This window comes from Eleutherodactylus coqui, chromosome 4, assembly GCF_035609145.1.
Source record: "Eleutherodactylus coqui strain aEleCoq1 chromosome 4, aEleCoq1.hap1, whole genome shotgun sequence".
Classification (NCBI taxonomy): Eukaryota; Metazoa; Chordata; class Amphibia; order Anura; family Eleutherodactylidae; genus Eleutherodactylus; species Eleutherodactylus coqui.
The window spans coordinates 140,361,789-140,383,600 of NC_089840.1; the positions used below are offsets into that span (position 1 = coordinate 140,361,789).

Sequence of the window (21,812 nt, forward strand, 5' to 3'; positions counted from 1 at the left end):
AACATTTCTGTAGCAAAAGTATAGGCGAACCCCTGTAACAGTTCTGTAGCAATAGTATAGGCGAACCCCTGAAACATTGGTGTACCAAGAGTATAGGCGAACACTATAAAAATTTGTGTACTAAGAGTATAGGCGAAGCCTTGAAAAATTAGTTTGCTAACAGTATTGGCAATGGCCTAAAAAATGGGTGTACCAAGAGTACAAGTGTACCCCTGAAAAATTGCTCAACCGCGAGGGCAGGTGAAACCCACAAAGATTTTTTGAAGATACAGCTCATTATTGGTTAATTTGTAACAGAGCCTGGAGGCAGCCCTCTACAAGAATTGGTTTAAGTTTAACTTTTAAAACTTTAAAAACTGTTAAAACTTTTTAAAGTTTTAAACAGAGCATTTTGGGCCTTTTAGAAATTGACAGTTCAGAGTGATGACATGCTGTTTTAGGAGGAGGAGGAAGAGTAATAATAATATCCGAGAGAGATACACAAAGCTAATTCTCCCCTTTTTTGGGGTGATAGAGGATGCATTTTTCTCCTGTTGCAGCGAAAAGATTCTTTAGGATCCGCTGCTTTCCACCGGTGGAGAAGAGAAGTCTGGGAAAATCCAGCTTTTGTTCATCTTTATGAGTGTACACATGTCAGCACTGGCAGTTGACAGGTGGGTACGTTTATCCGTGATGATTCCCCCAGCTGCACTAAACACCCTCTCTGACAAGACGCTAGTGGCAGGGCAGGACAGCACCTCCAGGGCGTACAGAGCAAGTTCATGCCACGTGTCCAGCTTTGACACTCAATAGTTGTATAGAACAGAGGCATCACGGAGGATGGTGGTATGATCAGCTATGTACTCCCTCACCATCTTTTTACAGTGCTCCCTCCGACTCAGCCTTGACTGGGGAGTGCTGATACAGCCTTGCTGCGGAGCCATAAAGCTGGCAAAGGCCTTGGAGAGTATTCCCCTGCCTGCGCTGGACATGCTGCCTGATCCTCGCGCCTCCCCTGCTAGTCGGCCCTCTGAACTGCGTCATCTGCCACTAGCGCTGTCTGATGGGAACTTTAGCATCACTTTTTATACCAGGGCCCTGTGGTATTGCATCACTCTCGTACTCCTTTCCTCTTCGGGAATGAGAGTGGAAAGGTTCTCCTTATACCGTGGGTCGAGAAGGGTGTGCACCCAGTAACCTGTGTTGGCCAGAATGCGTCTAATGCGAGGGTCATGGGAAAGGCAGCCTAACATGAAGCCAGCCATGTGTGCCAATGTCCCAGTACGCAACACATCGCTGTCCTCACTAGGAAGATGACTTTCAGGATCCTCCTCCTCTTCAGCCCATACACGCTGAACAGATGAGAGGCAAGCAGCATGGGTACCCTCTGCAGTGTGACCAGCTGTCTCTTCCCCCTCCTCCTCCTCCAAAACGCGCTGAGATATAGACATGAGGGTGGTCTGACTATCAAGTGACATACTCTCATCCCCCATCTCCTGTTCCAACCGCAAAGTGTCTGCCTTTATGCTTAGCAGCAAACTGCGTAGCAGGCAAAGCAGTGGGATGGTAACGCTAATGATTGCTGCATCGCCACTCACCATCTGGGTAGACTCCTGGCAGATATCTGGCATCCATGCCCACTCCTCAGTAAAGAATTGCGGAGGCTGACTAGCACTCCTCCACCCATGTTGCAGCTGGTATTCCACTATTGCCCTACACTGCTCGTACAGCCTGGCCAACAAGAGAGTGTAGAATTCCAGCATGTGGGCATGTCGCGCAGCAGTCGGTGCTCTGGCATCTGAAACCAACATTGCAGGGTCCTCAGGGTGGCAGCATCCGTGGTGGACTTGCGGAAATGTGCGCAGACACGGCGCAGCTTGCCGAGCAGGTCAGACAAGTGGGGGTAGTTTTTTAGAAACCGCAGAACCACCAGATTGAAGACGTGGGCCAGGCATGGCACTTGTGTGAGGCTGCCGAACTGCAGAGCCGCCACCAGGTTACGGCCGTTGTCATACACGACCATGTCCGGTTGGAGGCTCAGCAGCGAAAGCCAGAGGTCGGTCTGCTCTGTCAGACCCTGCAGCAGCTCAGGGGCCGTGTGCCTTTTGTCAGCTAAGCTGATTAGTTTCAGCACGGCTTGCTGATGCTTGCCCACCGCCGTGCTACTGACTGCTGGCGACGTGCTCACACTTCTTAATTGAGAGGTAGAGGTGGCAGAGGAGGAGGAGGGGAAGGGTTTGGAGGAGGTGGCATAAAACATCGCAGATACCAGCACCGAGGTAGGACCCGCTATTCTGGGTGTGGGTAGGACATGAGTGGTCCCAGGCTCTGACTTGGTCCCAGTCTCCACCAAGTTCACCCAATGTGCCAGGAAGATATAGTGGCCCTGCCGGCCACTACTTGTCCACCTGTCAGTGGTTAAGTGGACCTTCCCAGTAACCGAGTTGGGACGGCACACCAGGAAAAATAGTGGCGACTGGGGACTGAGTAGCGCGGGACCGCCACCGCCATCATGTTTTTGAAAGCCTCCATTTCCTGTATGGCAGCATCTCCAGGCTGATTAATTTGGCAATGTGCACATTTAAAGCCTGTGCATGCGGGTGGTTGGCGGCGTATTTGCGCTTTCGCTCCAACGCTTGTGTTAGCGACAGTTGAACGCTGCACTGAGAGACATTGCTGGATGGAGTGGAGTGACGGTGGAGGTGAGGGTGTGGGGGCAGGCCGGGAGGCGCTCGTGCCTGTGTCCTGGGAGGGGGATTGGATCTGTGTGCCAGGTTGTGGCACAGGGGAAGAGGCAGTGGTGTGACCCGGAGGCAGTGAATGGCCTTCGTCCCACCTTGTGGGGTGCTTGGCCATCATATGCCTGCCCATGCTGGTGGTGGTGAGGCTGGTAGTGGTGGCTCCCTGGCTGATCTTGGTGTGACACAGGTTGCACATCACTGTTCGTCTGCCAACTGCTCTTCCTCCGAATCCTCTGTGCGCTCCTCCCTCAGACTTACTGCCCTTACTACTACCTCACTGACAGACAACTGTGTCTCATCATCCTCATCCACCAAAAGCTCTTGAGACAGTTGCCGGAAGTCCCCAGCCTCATCACCCGGACTCCGGGAACTTTCCAAAAGTTGGGCATCAGTCACGACAGCTCCTCAGGTGAGAGAGGAACCGTTTTTTCTCACTCATGGCAGGGACCCGAGAACAGTTCCTGGGAGTCTGCCTGCTCAGAATATGTCATTTTCATGAAGTGAGGAGGCTGGGAGGAAGGAGGAGCAGCCAGAGGATTCAGAGTTGCTGTCCCTAGGCCGGGAGTAGTGGACTGCGTAGAAGACTGGGTGGTCGATACATTTCTGGACGCGTTTTCTGCCATCCACAACAGGACCTGTTCGCACTGCTCTGTTTGTAATAAAGGTCTACCACGCGGACCCGTAAATTGTGATATGAAGCTGGGGAGCCCAGAAACTTGCCCCTCTCCTAATCCCGCAGCAGCCGGCTGTAATTCACCACGCCCAGAAACTCGGCCTGTGCCCACACCCTCACTTGGATGCCCGCGTCCGCATCCTTGACCCTTACCCCTACTCCTTATCATGGCAGATTAAGAATAGAGCAGGGCCCAAATAAATTACCCCACTGTACAGCACTGACAACTTTGGCTTAATACACCGCACACAGAGACTTGTAGCTAGGAAATGTGAGAGTGCTGTTTCACGGTGAGAGCTGGTTGTACGGCACTGCAGGCTGAGAACGCTATCACTGAAAGGCTGGGAACAGGCCTAGATACATAATACTAAAGTTGGTGCACTACTGCTCCCAGCCAGCCACAACTGTAAAGCACACAGTCAGATGTAGCCCTAAGAAGGACCGTTGGGGTTCTTGCACAGTGGATCAGGACTGTATAACTTTCCCTATAGAAGTCGCTGTGTCCCTAAACTCTGTGTTATGCACAGCAAACATAGAACGTTATAACTGAACTGGTTTGCAGTAGGCTAGGAAATGTGAGAGTGCAGTTTCACGGTGAGAGCTTGTAGTATGGCACTGCAGGCTGAGAATGCTATTACAGAAATGCGGGGAACAGGCCTAGATGCGTAATACAAAAGTTGGTGCACTACTGCTCCCAGCCAGCCACAACTGTAAAGCATACGGTCAGATGTAGCCCTAAGAAAGACCGTTGGGGTTCTTGTACGGAGGATCAGGACTGTATAACTTTCCCTATAGAAACAGCACTGTCCCTAAACTCTGCATTATGCACTGTAGACTGAGAACTCTATAGTTGAAATGGCCTGCACAGACCAAGATGCTTAAAAAAAAAAAATTGTGCACTACTGCTCCCAGCCAGCCACAACAGCAATGCACACTATGAAGAGTAGCCCTAAGAAGGACCATTGGGGTTCTTGACAAAAGGATCCTACTCTAACACTTTCCCTATATCAGCAGCAGCACTTTCCCTAACCTCTGCCAGCATGCGTCTGAGGTGAGCCGAGGGTGGGACCAGTTTAAGTACTGGGCGGTCACCTGATCGGCCCAGCCACTCACTACTGTGGGGGGGGGGGAGAGGGCTGGCACGTCACAGCAGGAAGTGGTAATGCCTTCCCCACATGTCTATTGGCTAGAAAATGGCGTTAAACATGCGGGGAAGGAAATGCAATTGACTCAAGAACTGCGTGGTGTTCGTCTCGAGTAACGAGCATCTCGAGTACCCTACTGCTCAAAGGAGCATCAAGCTCGGACGAGTGTGCTCGCTCATCTCTAATAACTACAAATGTCTGAATAGCAATCCTTTTGAAACAACCCTCTGATAACTTAGACTGATGGGACTTAAGTCACCTTTAAAAAAAAAAAAGTAAGAGAGAGCGTTGATGATAAATTTGCTTGTGATATTGATGTCCTAGAAGGAATGTTATTTTGATGCTGAATTGAACCCTGCAGCAGTGGACTGTATAATTTCTTCGTGCTTAACAAATTGCTGAGTAAAACTGTGTATCTTCGGTTTACAAATGAGCTAAAGTGGACTTGTCTCAATTATTTCATTACCATCTACTGAAGTTCACCCCCCCAAAAGGTACTAGCGTCACCATGACACAACTGTTAATTTAGAAACAGAGCAGTAGCATTCGGAGTATGGAGCTACTGCTCTGTTTCTACAGATAGCAGCTTGAGAAAGACCTAAAAAGGTCGAAACGTTGCCTGTACATCTGTTTATGGAACAATAAAGGCTCTTTTTTTAGGAAGCTGTTTGCACCATTTATGCTGCCATATTCTATACTATATATTGGAGTGATCTTTGGGGCTGATTGTCCACAACCCTTGCATTTGCTTTGCATTGATCCATGATTTGTAACTCCCTCCACTATACAGTGGGAGTAAGTGAGTGCTGCTGGATATGTCACATCTCTAACAACTGTTAACTTAGTCGCTAAAGTTATTATTCCTGTTCTATTGCGTGCGACTGAGCCGCCATTGTAGAGAGATCACAGGGCCACCCGTGACATCCAACTTGATAACCCGTAGTCTCCGTCACATTGGTCTGCCTACCGCCCAGACGGCACAGAAGTGACAATTCCACTTTCTCTACTCACCAAATAGTGCTCATTGAGCACTATGTAGCCTGCAAGAGAGAAGGTAGAAGGGGTTAAAAAACACTTCCGTCTTCACCTTTGGGTCCTCGGCTGTCACTGACTTTAATCCTGCACTGTATGTTTATTATTGGCTGGGATTAAAAGCCCAGGACCAAGTGCCATAAATTTACTGTGCTTGGTCCTTAATAGGTTAATAAACTGCTATTACTGATATTGTAATAATCTGATATTTACTGTATATCTCAATCCTTATTTCAGTACTGCAATGACTTGGAAAATAAGTGTTCAAATAACATCCACTACAGCTAAAACAAAGAAATATGGAGAAAATGTTCTTCTAAGAAGGTAGAAGGGGGTGAACTAGAGCCCCCCAAAGAGAAAGTTGCTATCCTTCTAGCATGTATTAAATTGTAGAAAATAATGTGGAGTTCGCCATGGATTTTGCAACAAATCTCACCTATTGCTATGCAGTAGTCCTACATTCTGCAGCTAAATACAATCTTGCAGGTAAGCACCATGATGTAGGGATAGAGAATGACTGGAGTATGAATGCAATTTCACTGTCAAATCACCTCTGGACGAAATTATTCAATTAAAGAATCCCACTGCAGTGTCCAAGGAGTGGGCCCCAACCTAGGAGATGGTTGGGATGAGTTTAGGCCTTATCATGGTGGCACTACCATCTCCCACCAAAGTGTAACTCGGGACACGTCCAAGGGGCCAAGAGCAGGCTATTAAAGTCTACCTGGGTACCTGGGTGGTTTTGTCATGGATGATGCCACTGCTCCATACTCCGTGGCAACTTCTTGTTGTCAAAATAAAAGTCTACACGCAGGGTTAGAGTTTAAAGGCAGAACTGGGAAGTGTCGATAAAGCCGTTTCCTGGAATATAACTTGTAATTCAGTCCAACACAGTCCACAATTGACATCCACTATCAGGGTACTCAGTGCAGGAGAACACGTTGTGTGACAGGGAGGAAACACGGGAGGACAGAGTGGATTACACGGACCAAGCTATCTGTTATCGGACACCGTATCACAAAAACTCACCAACTCTCTAACAGTACATATTCATGGAATTGAAAAACGCACCCAGAGCTGCATAGTGGAAACACACGCGTGTTGTGGATTCTTGCTCTCGCTTAATCTTCCAGGAGGGGAAGAATAAGGGGTCCAAACCACACGTTCGCTATCTGCTCAGCCTCTTCCATATTCACTACACACAGACTGAAGGTGTCTGTGTGTAAACCAGCTCCTCTCTAACTCTCTCTCAAAATCTCTCACTCATGCACCTTGCAACCACATATATAAAACAAGGTCACGACAGACAAATAAATACTTTTCCAGACAAAACCCAGACTGTAACGCAATCAGTGCTGCAGTTATGCAATACACGTCATATTCACTCACATGAAACACATTGACAATACACAGAAGCACAAGACTATATGGACCATTCAGAAACATCCAGAAGCTTCCACACATCAACTTCTGCACACTACACCACCTTGTCACTTTGGTCTGTGACTTTATGAGACAGGTGATCGAACATGTGGTAACACCCTGTAAAGACTTGATAAAACATCAGTCTCTTTATGAGCAAAGCCAAGAATATATGTTTTTTTAGTTATGGGTCATGTGGCTTGCTTCTTTCCAAAGTCTTTGGACAGTTCAGTGTAAGTATTAAAGGGCTATTCTAGGACTTTTCAGACTTTTAATCTTTTATCACAGTCAGCCACAGTAAAGTGTTCCACTATGCCTTTTGTTTACCTGAAATGAGTTTTTGTGCTTCAATCATGGTGCGTTACATGACCCCTGCTGTCCTGATTTTAAGATTTCCTCTTATGTAATGACATGGTCAGAGGTTCCTAGCTTCCTGTCCTGACCATTCTGTCTCAGACACATGAATATTTATGAGCTGGGCGGGCACTCAAGAGCAGAGGATCACCCAGAGTTATGATTAGGCATCAGTATAACCTCAGAAGAGGATACTGCATGCTCACTAACACAGTCCAGCAACGCAGCCTTCTCCCCCTAGCTGTTACTGCTCTGAAGGCTGTTGTGTTGGGCAGTAGAATATTATCTGTTCATAGATAGGAGCTCATGTTTTATTCATAGACAAAATGTAGAACACTACTGGGTAAATGAGCAAAAAAAATAGTTATATTTTTGGATTGTGTGTATGTACAGTAATACCTCAGGTAAATTTAAATTTGTGTATTGCACTGTATAGGTAATTTAAAGCTGACAGTGTGCATATGTAGAAGGGATAGGCAGGAAGGTCAGGTGGGACAGGAACAGTGTAAATCAGTGAATAGCGGTTTTATTATATAGGCAACACGCTTCAGTATTGGAAGGATGCCTTCATCTGGCTACCTTATTATATGGATAACACATTTCGGCATCGGAAAGTCGCTAATTACTGATTTACATTGTTCTTGTCCCGCCTGTTTTCAGCGTGTCTGGACCTCCCTGCCTTTCCATTCTCTTACCCACGGAGGCATCCGACCATCTGGAACCAAGGTGTTGGGCACATTGGCGAGTCATGCCGCTAACACAACTAACCCAGGTGAGAAACAACCTTACTATGCATTTTCTCCTCCATAGCACCTGGAACGCTGGTTTTAGTCTCTATAGTGTGCATATGTGTCTGGATAATACAGGGTGGCTGAACAATGCTGAACTAGATGGACATTGTCTTCATTCAGCCTGTGAGACAGTGACTGACAAAGTGCTGGAGGGCGGATACGTGTCACCGAGCAGCCTGGGCTCGGTGGAGGAAGCCAGTATTTGGGTGTCAGTAACACTAGGTTACTGACACATTGTAGTGTAATGCAGTGGCTCCAAGCTGCATAGTCCGGGCCCGGCTTTTCCTGGAGTGGTCAAAGCGAAGGGTGGGATGGCCACTCCCACATACCAGGTGAGGCTGGTAACAGGCCTCATAAAAACCTGGGCCTGCAGGTCTTGTGGAGATGTTGGCTGAGAGAGCCAGAGAGACGGCTCAGTGGAGCTAGGAGCCCGGCTTGCCCAGTGTGTGGCTGAGAAGGTCAGAGGTTAACAGGGGGACGCCCCTAACCTCCACACCTAGGAGAGGTGGTGAGACCTCTGCGGGTCTGAGGACCAGACTGGCTGTGCGCAGCAAGCAGTATTTTCAAGTGAGTAGTCAGGACCGATCTATGTATAGTGAGTGCTCAGACGAGCAGGTGTTACTTTCTGTTGGCCTGGAGTTAAAGGGGTTGTCCCGAGGCAGCAAGTGGGTCTATACACTTCTGCATGGCCATAATAATGCACTTTGTAATGTACATTGTGCATTAATTATGACCCATACAGAAGTTATAAAAAGTTTTATACTTACCTGCTCCGTTGCTGGCGTCCTCGTCTCCATGGTGCCGACTAATTTTCGCCCTCCGATGGCCAAATTAGCCGCGCTTGCGCAGTCCGGGTCTTCTTCTTTTCTGAATGGGGCTCCGTGTAGCTCCGTGTAGCTCCGCCCCGTCACGTGCCGATTCCAGCCAATCAGGAGGCTGGAATCGGCAATGGACCGCACAGAAGCCCTGCGGTCCATGGAGACAGAGGATCCCGGCGGCCATCTTCAGCAGGTGAGTATGAAGACGCCGGACCGCCGGGATTCAGGTAAGCGCTGTGCGGGTTGTTTTTTTAACCCCTGCATCGGGGTTGTCTCGCGCCGAACGGGGGGGGGGGTTTAAAAAAAAAAAAAAAACCGTTTCGGCGCGGGACAACCCCTTTAAGGTCTGTTTTCTTTATTTTTGCTGCAATAAACCCAGGCAAAGCCTGGACTAAAGAACGTTATTTCCTGGTGTCACTGTCTCTGGCCGTGGTCGCCCCGGTTGCTACCTTATCCTAACGCTAATCCCTCACAAGCCTAACATACTATGTTATGTTACTATGTATGTAATGCAGTGACTAAGAAGGCTGCTTTCAATACAGGGGATGGGAGTTCAAATCCTGTCTGAAACTTACCTTATTGATATTCTGTATATATATTTATTTGGTCCAAGAACAGTAGTTTTTTAAGGAAATATATATACACACTATATATATATATATATATATATATATATATATATATATTCAATGAATATATAGCATTTCACAGTATGATGATCTGTTGCACACTAGGATTGTTCTCTTGTATGAAAGTAGATTACATTTGCAGCTACAGCTGGTGACTGTGATACAGTCTTTACCTCAGCTTTGGGAAATAATGGGAAGAGCCTGATGAACATTATTTGTTTAGTGGGTGGGACTTAGTATTCATGAGCTGTGTATGTGGAAGGAGGATACAGAGTGAACAGGCAGATATGTAACCCAGGGGATTGTGGGAGATGCGGTAGAGAAGTATAGGACTACTGTGAATAGGAAGTACTAATGTTAACAACAACAAAGCACAGCGGATGCTGCAGAATAAGGAGGAGAGCAGAAGAGTCAGAGGAAAGGTGATGGATGGATTTACTATACATCTGTGAGATGATTTACAACCATTTCAGAATTTGAATTTGGTCTTGAAATAGCCTTTGACTATAGAAGTCAAACAAAAATGAAGAGAGTGTGGTATAGGCTGACATTTTGTTCCCAGGCAAGAATAGGGCGATAAATGGCTTTTATTCTATAGAATAATCACATTTATTTAATGGAGCAACTGCTGTTAAAATTCCTCAATTTTAATAGGTATGTTATAATTCTTATTGTCAAATAAATGCATGGTAAAAATAATCATAAATATCAGACCAGCAATGAGAGGTGCAGCAAAGACGCCAAAGATCATTCCATAAACCATGGACCAACACCATTCATTCAGATGACGGTCATATGGGGGAAGCTGCTGTCTTTCAACTATTATGTCCCAATCTTCATCCCTTAGGTTGTTTACTGAAAAAATAGATAAGAGAATTTGAAAATATTCGAATTACAGTAATATAAATATGTCTGTTTTTTTTATTTTTTTTAGAAAACAATAATCATTCATCACAAGTGAACATATTTAATTATTCCACCAATTTTAATGGTATAGTAATGTTAATAAAATAATAGTCTTTACTAAAGTGACCTTTCTTTAATCACAGCTAAATGTACCTAATATATATATATATATATATACACACATACACACATTATATATATAATTTTACACACGCACCATCTAGACCTGATGTGGTGTGGTTTGTTATCAAAAAGACCTCTGCCCCCTTGTGAATGCACTACAGGGGGTAGACAAATATATGGAAACACCAAACCTGTAGTCTGCTTCTTTTTCATCACAAACCTACACAATGATCGTCGGTCTCTGTCACTTAGCACACATTTATATATCCATGCTGGAGTTCGTTGCATGCGGTTTTTCCAGTCTTACTGTATCCAGTCATAATCTTGCATACTGTACCTCGTGATACAGCAAAAGCTTCTGCTACCTTTCTTACAGAGGCGCCCACCATACGGGCTCCAACTATTTGACCGCATTCAAATTCCATTAGCTCTGCTATGATTCCCTCACAACTGCGTAGAAAGCATTTGGTATGGTATTTCTATATTTTTGTCCACCCCCTGTATGTAACTACACACTATGCCTCACACTCACTCATCATCACCATAGCATCTACAGGGTGGGCCATGAAAAAGTAGGTCAGCACCACATTCTTATGAAAGTGGTTTAAAAGAAAATCTGTCTTTGTTGCTCATAGCAGCCAATCACAGCGTAGCTTTCACTTGCTATACTGTTGAGGCAAAATGAAAGCTGCACTGTGATTGGCTGCTATAGCTAACAAATATTTAGCTTTAGACAAAGTGTGATGTTGGGTTAATTTCCCATTGCCCGCCCTGTGCAACAAACTTCATTGGAATGATCTTTACCGGAAAATATTTTAATTAGATGCACTAAAAGGAAAAGAAAATCTGGCAGAGGCTTCTGAAAAATGCTTCCAGTGTCTACAAAAGTAAGCCAGAGTGGTGATATGCAAAGGGACCTCCACGCTGGTTTCATTGAGTATTTTGTGTACTTAAAACATTGGAAGCTTTTACATTATAACGATTACTCCTAATACCAGTCAATTATTTGCAGGTTTATGTATATAGATGGCAGTCACCGTCCTGAGAGTGGCTCTCTACTAGTGTTTTATAAAAGCTCTTACGAAGCAGAAATTAGGTCAGCGATGCAGATGTCTTCAGTTGCAATTGCTCAAGCAGACACTAGTCTACATAAAAGATCTTACATCCTATAACTAGAGATGAGCGAGCACCAAAATGCTCGGGTGCTCGTTGCTCGAGTCGAAATTTCCGCGATGCTCGAGGGTTTGTTTTGAGTAACAAACTACATTGAAGTCAATGGACAACTCGAGCATGTTTGTATATCGCTGATGCTCTCTAAGGTTTTTATTTGTGCAAATCTTCAAAACGTACGAAAGTGATGGAAACGACACAGATACGGATAGGGCAGGCGAGGGGCAACATGCTGGGCTGCATCTCAGGTTCTCAGCTCCCACTATTCAGCCACAATAGTAGCAAGAGTGAGGCCCCCCCCCCCAACAATTTTTACTTCAGACAAACCCTCATTAGCAAGGCACACCTTAGCTATGCACCACACTACCTCCAACCAAGCACAAGCACTGCCTGCGGGACACACCACTGACTCTTCTCCTGGGTTACATGCTGCCCAACCCCCCGCACGACCCTGCGTCCGCAGCGCACACAAAAGTTTCCCTGCGCAGCCTTCAGCTGCCCTCATGCCACACGCTGGCTGCATAGCCACACCACCCTTATGTCTATTTATAAGTGCCTCTGCCATGAGGAGGAACCAGAGGCACACACTGCAGAGGGTTGGCAGGGCCAGGTAGCGACCCTCTTTAAAAGGGGCGGGGCGATAGCCCACAATGCTGTAGAGAATCGTTGAGAAATTGAGGTTCGATCTTCATTCCAATAAAGTGCCAACCTCTGTCAGGAGCTGCAAACGTGGGCATGAGTTACATAGCTATGGGGTATCCATGTGCCCACACAGTATTCATTCTGTCTAGGTGTCAGATAGCTCAATCGACACTGCAAGGGGAAAGCTATCTGCACTCTGCCCCCTACCCAACTCAGTCAGTGTCTTTGTGCCAGACAGGTCAAACACCGCGATGGGAAGTCTGTGTGCACCAACAGCATAGGTGGGTCCAACGCAACCCAAGACATGAACAATAAAGAAATCAGAGTGTCCAAACATGGCAGACTTACACTGCACAGACTGCATAGGCCTCGGGCCACAGCTTCAGCAATCGTAGGCATGAAGCGGACTTCAATGCTAGTACACCTGTGAAGGTCTCATTAAATCACTTACGTTTTCTTTCACCGCTCCAAAGACTGGATTAGCCAGGAAAAAGTTCCACAGGCCCAACCTGGCACCATTGCAGTTCCCCCGGGACATAGGCCTCGGCCAACAGCTTCAGCAATCGTAGGCAGGAAGCGGTCTTCGATGCTAGTATACCTGTGAAGGTCTCAGTAAATCTGTTACATTTTCTTTCACCGCTCCAAAGACTGGATTAGCCAGGAAAAAGTTCCACAGGCCCAACCTGGTGCCGTTGCAGTTCCCCCGGGACATAGGCCTCGGCCAACAGCTTCAGCAATCGTAGGCAGGAAGCGGACTTCGATGCTAGTACACCTGTGAAGGTCTCATTAAATCACTTACGTTTTCTTTCACCGCTCCAAAGACTGGATTAGCCAGGAAAAAATTCCACAGGCCCAACCTGGCACCGTTGCAGTTCCCCCAGGACATAGGCCTCGGCCAACAGCTTCAGCAATCGTAGGCAGGAAGCAGACTTCGATGCTAGTACACCTGTGAAGGTCTCATTAATGCAGTTATGCTCCTCTCCTGTGGCCCAAACGAGTTTCTCAGATAACTGTGGTAACACGAGAGAAAATACATGATGCGCAATGCTGACCCCAAGCAGGAGGAGGAGGTGGCCTCACAAGGCCCTGAAACCATGACCAGGACCCGCTGTAGCCTGTGCTGAAAGGATGTGAGCGGGCCCTTGGACAGGCTCGGTCCCAGCAAACACCTTGTGTGGCCCAAGGTGCTGCGAGTGACATAGCAATGGGGAATCTATGTGTCCACACACTACTTACTCTGTTTGGGTGTCGGATACCTCATCGACAATGCAAGGGGTAAACCATCTGCACTCTGCACCCTACCCGAGTCTTTCAGTCTTTTGAGGACAGACAGGTAAAACACCTCTATGGGAAGTCTGTGTGCACCCACAGCATGGGTGGTCCCAAGGAACTTAAAGACAGTACACATAAAGAAATCAGAGTGCCCAAACATGGCAGATTTTTACTGCGCCCAGGACATAGGCCTCTGCACAAACCCTCAGCAATCGCGGGCATAGAGCGGACTCCGATGCTAGCATAGCTATGAGCGTCTCATTAGCGCTGTATCGCTCCCCTTGTTTGTCCCAATGCAGTGCCCCGGATAGCTGTGGTAACGTTAGAAAAAATGCATGTTGGCTTCGGCCCATACTCCATGCCCTAGTCAGTCTGGGTTTTTTTAAAGTACCAGGCAGGTACAACTCTGCTATGGGAAGTCTGTGTGCACCCACAGCATGGGTGGGTCCCAGGAACTCAGAGAAAGTATATAAAGAAATCCCATTGCAGTGCCCCAGATAGCTGTGGTAACGTGAGAGAAAATAAATGTTGGTTTCGGCCCACACTCCATGCCCTAGTCAGTCAGTGTTTTTTGGGGGGCCAGATAGGTAGAACACCGCGATGGGAAAACTTAGTGCACCCATAGTATGCACAGACCCCTGTAATATTCCTGTAGCAAAGGTTTAAGCTGACCCCAGTAACAGTTATGTTGCAGAAGTCTAGGGAGACCCCAGTAACATTTCAGTAGTAACAGTATAGACAGACCCCAGTAACATTTCTGTAGTAACAGTATAGGCAGACCCCAGTAACATTTGTGTAGCAGCAGTATAGGCAGACCCCTGTAACATTTGTGTAGCAGCAGTATAGGCAGACCCCTGTAACATTTCTGCAGCTGAAGTATAGGCAGCCCCGGTAACATTTCTGCAGCTGAAGTATAGGCAGACCCCTGTAACATTTCTGCAGCTGAAGTATAGGCAGACCCCTGTAACATTAATGCAGTTACGCTCCTCTCCTTTGGCCCAAACAAGTTTCTCAGATAACTGTGGTAACACGAGAGAAAATACATGATGCGCATTGCTGATCACCTGACCTCAAGCAGGAGGAGAAGGTGGCCCTACAAGGCCAATAAACCAGGACCAGGACCCGCTGTAGCCTGTGCTGAAAGGATGTGAGCGGGCCCTTGGCCAGGCTCGGTCCCAGCAAATACCTTGTGAGACCCAAGGTGCTGCGACTGACATAGCAATGGGCAGTCCATGTGCCCACACAGTATTCATTCTGTCTAGGTGTCAGAGAGCTCTATCGACACCGCAAGGGGAAAGCCATCTGCACTATGCACCCTACCCAAGTCAGTCAGTGACTTTGTGCCGGACAGGTAAATCACCGCTATGGGAAGTCTTTGTGCACCCACAGCGTAGGCGAGCTGAAGGTACCCAGAGACAGTAATAAACATGAAGAAATGATAGTGCCCAAACATGCCAGACTTTCACTATGCCGAGTACATGGGCCTCTGCACACACCCTCAGTAATCGTGGGCATAGAGCAGACTCCGATGCTAGTACACCTGTGAAGGTCTCATCAATGCCGTAACACTCCTCTTCTTTGGCCCAAACCAGTGTCTCAGATAACTGTGGTAACACGGGAGAAAATACATGATGCTCAGTGCTGATCCCCTGACCCCAAGCAGGAGGAGGTGGCATTACAAGCCCAAGACACCATGACCAGGACCCGCAATAGTCTGTGTGGGAAGCACGTTAGCAGGCCCAGGGTCAGGCTCGGTTCCAAGCCTCCACCTTTGTGACCCAAGGTGCCCAGAGTTACATAGCAACGGGAAATCTATGTGTTGCAACATAGATAGCTCAACACTAGAAGGGGCAGTCTTTGATTTCTTTGGCCTAGCCTATGCTGTAAGTGCACAAAGATGGTATTACACAGGAAGAAATCGGAGTGCCCAACCATGGGAGAGTTTCACCACGCCAAGCAACTTGGCCTCGGCCAGCAATTCTGGCCTAGTCAGTCACTATATTATTTGTGCCACATAGGTAAAACACCACGATGGGAAGACTTAGTGCACCCATAGTATAGACAGACCGCTGTAACATCCCTGTAGCAAAGGTATAATCAGACCCCAGGAACATTTCTGTAGCAGCAGTATAGGCAGACCCCTGTAACATTTTTGTAGCTGCAGCATAGGCAGACCCCAGTACCATTTCTGTAGTGGAAGTATAGGCAGACCCCAGTAACATTTCTCTAGCAGCAGTATACGCAGACCACTGTAACATTTCTGTAGCAGCAGTATCAGCAGACCCCTGTAACATTTCTGTAGCAGAAGCATATGCAGACCCCAGTACCATTTTTGCAGCAGCAGTATAGGCTGTGAGGAAGGAGGAGCAGCAGCCAGAGGATTCAGAGTTTCAGAAGTGGACTGCGTAGAAGACTGGGTGCCCGATACATTGCTGGATGCATTTTCTGCTATGCACGACAGGACCTGCTCACACTGCTCTGTTTGCAATAAAGGTGTACCACGTGGACCCATAAATTGTGATATGAAGCTGGGGACCCCAGAATCTTGCCTCTCTCCTAATCCCGCAGCAGCCAGCTGGGATACACCTGGACCAGGAGCTCGGCCTGTGCCGATGCCCTCACTTGGAACTCCGCATCCTCACCCGCGTCCACATCCTCGACCCCTATTCCTACCCCTGAGCATGGTGGATTACAAATAGAGCAGACACAGACCGCTGTAAATAATTATGGAATTATATGCGTAACTTTCACGCAGAGATCGGAATCGTAACGCTAACTCCAGGCAGAAAAAAATGGAAGGAACGCCGCAAACAGGCCTAGCAATGCAATAATGATGCACCAAAACTCCCACCAGGCACCCAGTAAAATGCAGACGGTCAGAGGTAGCCCAAACGAAGGAGCTTTTTGGGTTTTTTTTAAAAAAGAAGACAGGCTATATACTGTGTATATCACTTTCCATCTATAAGTACCTGTGTTGGCCGTACGCTGAGCGTCAAATTCACTGCAGACACAGGCCGGTGTAAATAATCTTGGAATTATGTGCGTAGCCTTTGTCGCTGAGAGCGGTATGGTAAGGCAAACTCCAGGCAGAAAAAAATAGTCAGGAAGGCCGCAAACAGGCCTAAGTGCAATAGTGATGGACTAAAACTCCCACCAGACACCCAGTAAAATTTAAACGGTCAGCGGTAGCCCTAAGAAGGAGCTTTTTGGTTTTTTTGGTCAAAGAATACAGGCTATATAGTGTGTATATCACTTTCCCTCTATCAGTCGCTGTGGCTGTATGCTGTGCATCTCTAATTCACTGCAGACACAGGCCGGTGTAAATAATCTTGGAATTATGTGTGTAGTCTTTGTCGCTGAGAGCAGTATAGTAAGGCAAACTCCAGGCAGCAAAAAATTGTCAGGATGGCCGCAAACAGGCCTAAGTGCAATAGTGATGGACTACAACTCCCATCAGTCAACCTGTAAAATACACACGGTCACAGGTAGCCGTAAGAAGGAGCTTTTATTTAAAAAATTTTTTGAAAAAGAATACCGGCTATATAGCGTTTATATGACTTTCCCTCTATCAGGGGCTGTCGCCGTACACTGTGCGTGAAGTTGACGGCAGACACAGAGCGGTGTAAAAAATGTTGGAATTATTGGCGTACAGTTGGAGGCTGACAGCGGTTATGTAACGCTAACTGCACTCAGAAAAAAATTATACGGAAGGCTGCAAACAGGCCTAGCTGTGCAATAGTGATGGACTACAACTCCCATCAGACAACCTGTAAAATGCACACGGTCACAGGTAGCCCTAAGGAGGACCATTGGGGTTCTTGTACACAGGATCCTACACTACCACTCTCCCTATCTCAGCAACACTGTCCCTATACTATGTAGTACAGACTGCAGCCTGAGAATGCTATAGCTGTAATGGGGCTGCATGCCCGATATACAAAAAAAAAATTTAAATTTGCAAAACTGCTACCAGCAGCCACAACAGTAATGCAGATGGTCAGATGTGGCCCTAACACTTTCCCTATAGCAGCACCAGCACTGTCCCTGATCTCTCCCAGTGTGTGACTGTGGCGAGCCGCGGGCGGCCTCACTTTAAATACTCGGGGGTCACTTGATCTCGCCAGCCACTCACTGCAGGGGGGTGGGAAAGAGCTGGAACGTCACAGGAGGAAGTTGCAATGCCTTTCCTGCGTTTCTATTGGCCAGAAAATGGCACAAAACTTTCAGGGAAGGAAATGAAATTGACTCGAACATCGCGTGGTGCTTGCCTCGAGTAACGAGCATCTTGAGTACCCTAATACTCGAACGAGCATCAAGCTCGGACGAGTATGCTCGCTCATCTCTACCTATAACCTCACTGTACTTAAAGAAAACCTATCACTTGGACACACTCCATTTACATTACAAAATATGTATGATGATTTATCACAACTGAAGTATTTTTGGCAATTATATTTTCTAAATAGAACCCCCGTCTGACCGTCCAGAGAAGCAGAATGAGTCTCTCCCAGAGTTGTTTTGCTGAATAATGATCTCTCAGTAGCCCGGAGAAACGGTCTCTCTGCTGAATGTTTAAACCTAGTTTCATGCGGACAAGGACCATATCAGGTCATGAATCCCGTCCCCATATCGTGCTCACCATCCATGTGAAAGCATCAGGGATGCGAGGCAGTTTTATGTGAAAATAGCCTCACATCACTTTGGGGATGAATTGAATCCCCTATAGCGGCTGTCACAGCCATGACAGAGGATCGTGGAGTTCTCCCATTGCTTTCAATGGGGCTGGCGCTACAAGATCATGCAGCCAGATAGAACATGCTTCGATGGGTTTCCCACATAGCATTACATTGCTTGGCCATGTGGAAAAACATTGCTCATGTGTATGAACCCATTCAAATGAATGGGGTTCATATTTGTGCGTCTAAAAATGCACAAATCTAGCACGATTTTATCGCTAATGTGTAGCTGGACTAAGGCCGCCTGTCCACGAGCGTAGCATTTTCCTGCAGCAGATTTCCACTGCGGGAGAAAGCTAAAGTCACAGTGATTTCCGTTACATTCAGTGTAACAGGAATTGTGAACGGCTAAACTATCGCTGTTCACATGTAATAATGTGCAAACAAGCAAACCATGATTTTTATGCCTGCATAAAATGAACAAGAAGCAAATGAATTCTTGTTTGAATTTGATCGGTAATTGTTCAGTGTAAAGTTGGGCAACGATTGGAAGACAAACAATCCAGCAATTTTTGAATGATAACATTCTGGGTAAAAGGAGTCCAGTATGATGTTCACTTTTTGGGCATTTTAGGGATGCTTCTGTTGAGCAAGGCCATTAACTCTTTATAGATTTTTCTAAACCAATGATTAAAGACACTAGATCAGTGGTCCCCAACCTTTTTGGGCCCAGGGACTGGCTTCAAGCAAGACCATTTTTACAAGGCCCGGCAGGGTGGGGCGGGACATGGGCGGGGCTTTGGCTATATGGGGCGGGGTTATGAAGGGGGTTGGAGTTTAGTGCATTATTATTTAATTATGACATTTAGAATGTCCTGGCAGTACACACATAGGGCAGTATATAATCTATCCCCCCCCCCAAGCACACACATAGGGCAGCATATAATTTATCTCCCAGCCTCCACCTCTCAGTAATAGACAGCCCCCACCTCTCAGTAATTAGCAGCCCCCTGCCCCAGTAATAAGTAGCCCCCCCAGTAATAAGCAGGTCCCCCCCCCCCCCGTAATAAGCAGGTCCCCTCCCCCGTAATAAGCAGGTCCCCTCCCCCGTAATAGGCAGGTCCCCCCCCCCCGTAATAGGCAGGTCCCTCCCCAGTAATAGGCAGCCCCTTCCCCTGTAATAAGTAGCCCCCCCATTAATAACCAGCCCCCCCAGTAATAGGCAGCCCCCCCCAGTAATAAGCAGGTCCCCCCCAGTAATAGGCAGCCCCTTCCCCTGTAATAAGTAGCCCCTCCCCCCAGTAATAACCAGCCTCCCCCTGTAATAGGCAGCCCCCCCAGTAATAGGCAGCCCCCCCAGTAATAGGCAGCCCCTTCCCCTGTAATAAGTATTCCCCAGTAATAGGCAGCCCCCCCCAGTAATAAGCAGCCCCTTCCCCTGTAATAAGTACCCCCCCCAGTAATAGCCATCCCCCCCAGTAATAGGCAGCCCCCCCCAGTAATAAGCAGGTCCCCCCCAGTAATAGGCAGCCCCTTCCCCTGTAATAAGTAGCCCCTCCCCTAGTAATAACCAGCCCCCCCCTGTAATAGGCAGCCCCACCAGTAATAGGCAGCCCCTTCCCCTGTAATAAGTACCCCCCCCCCCAGTAATAGGCAGCCCCCCCAGTAATAAGCAGCCCCTTCCCCTGTAATAAGTACCCCCCCCCCCCCAGTAATAAGCAGGTCCCCCCCCAGTAATAGGCAGCCCCCCAGTAGTAACCAGCCCCTCCCAGTAATAGGAAGCCCCCCAGTAATAATCAGCCCCCCCCCCAGTAATAGGCAGCCCCTTACCTTGTAATATGCAGCCCCCCAACCCATATACTTACCTCCTCCCTGCTGTCGCTCTCTGTCTGCTTGCCCTGACGTCAGCCGGGAACGCTTCCTCCCCGAGTCCTCTCCTGCGGAACTAATGAGCAGGGGACTCAGGGAAGAGAATCCTGGCTGCACAGACGTCAGTGTGTGCGCCGGGATCAGCGCGATTACCAGCGGGGAGCTGCGGCGCCCCCGCTGGTAATCGCTTCAGTGGTCAGCGGTGTCGGCACGCCGCGGGCCACATAGCACAAGGCAGCGGGCTGAATTCGGCCCGCGGGCCTTGTGTTTAGAGCAAAAGTTCCCGGCGGTGCCGCGGACCGGCGCTAAACACCCAACGGCCCGGCCCCGGTCCATGGACCGGTGGTTGGGGACCCCTGCACTAGATCACCAAAAATGTTTTTGTATTAATTAAAATCAGACAGTGACATTTTTTAAAATATTTTCTTAGTGTGTAGAATGTTTTATTCTGCTGTCTATCCATGAGCCTGGGGACGGCCATCTTGTCTATACATGACTCTGGGGGTGGCCATCTTTCCTGAGCTACATTTAACAGCATTTAGAGAGATGCTTTACAGCAGCTTCTTGGCCATTCACACAATGCACAGGAGGGACCCACTGTCTCTTATAGGAGACTGTTTTAGACATGTTCTGTGACCTGCAGGGGTCATTTTTCAGGGTGGGGAGATAAAATGCAGCTTACCACCTATTGTGAATGGTGGGATCTGTTATCTACATACAGGTGTACAGTGTAATCCTGCTAGTGATGTTAGTGAGAGGACGGCTGTAAAGCTTTCTCTACAGAACAGGAAGAATCAGACTATTAGGAGGCTCTGTGGTCAGGGTGACAAATGCAGGATTAAAAAGAAAATATAAATTGTGACCGAGAAAAAAAAAAGATCACCAAAAATTCTTTAATATTTGCTATCTGCCTGACAATGGGACCTCTGTGCTCTGAAAGCTTGCAAATACCATTTTTCTGTTTCGCTTGGCATAACAAAGTTGGCCTTCTTCTGGATCTCCTTAAAGTTCACCAACCAAAAACCAAAACATTAAGTACGTTCCACTCACACACTACCTCGCCATCTTGCCCTTTTTGTGTCAGTGTCCATCAAAGCTCCCCTGAGACTCCAACTCTTCACCATGTTCGAGAGTTGGAGTCTCAGGGGAGACTTGTGTATCTTTGGCCTAGAAGAACTAATAGAATCCCATGACTTTCAGCAGCACTTTACTCTGATGACACTCAACTTCTCTGCCCCAGATGTTACCTATCTAACTGTACAAAATTCCAAAATATCTTTCAACTACATCCTCCTTTTTCTCCTCTCGCTTTCTAAAGTTAAACATAAGAAAACTGAATTCATTATCTTACTCATTTCACTTTTCACCCAACAGAATATTATTGTCGATTAATGGCTTCAAAGTTTCCTAGACTCATTAGTCCACTGCATTGAGATAAAATTAGATTCCACTCTGCCCTTCAAAGCGTACATACAAGACCTTTACACCTTCTGCCACTTCCACCTTAAAGATGTTTCTTGAATCTGCTGTTTCCTCAACCTGAAGTAAAAAAAATGGTTGAACATGCCCT

The 21,812-nt window shown here is 47.3% G+C and overlaps 2 protein-coding genes across 2 annotated transcripts in view; one reads left to right on the plus strand and one right to left on the minus strand.

Moving 5' to 3' along the window:
* The window catches only part of LOC136625751 (C4b-binding protein alpha chain-like), a 603,882-nt gene that overhangs the window by 234,371 nt on the left and 347,699 nt on the right, over positions 1–21,812 (plus strand). The window lies entirely within an intron of this gene.
* Positions 10,216–21,812, minus strand: part of TMDD1 (transmembrane and death domain 1) — an 83,780-nt gene continuing 72,183 nt past the window's right edge. Inside the window, exon 5 of the mRNA XM_066598901.1 lies at positions 10,216–10,439. Coding sequence (XP_066454998.1) covers positions 10,216–10,439 — 224 coding nt within the window. The remainder of the gene's footprint in view (positions 10,440–21,812) is intronic.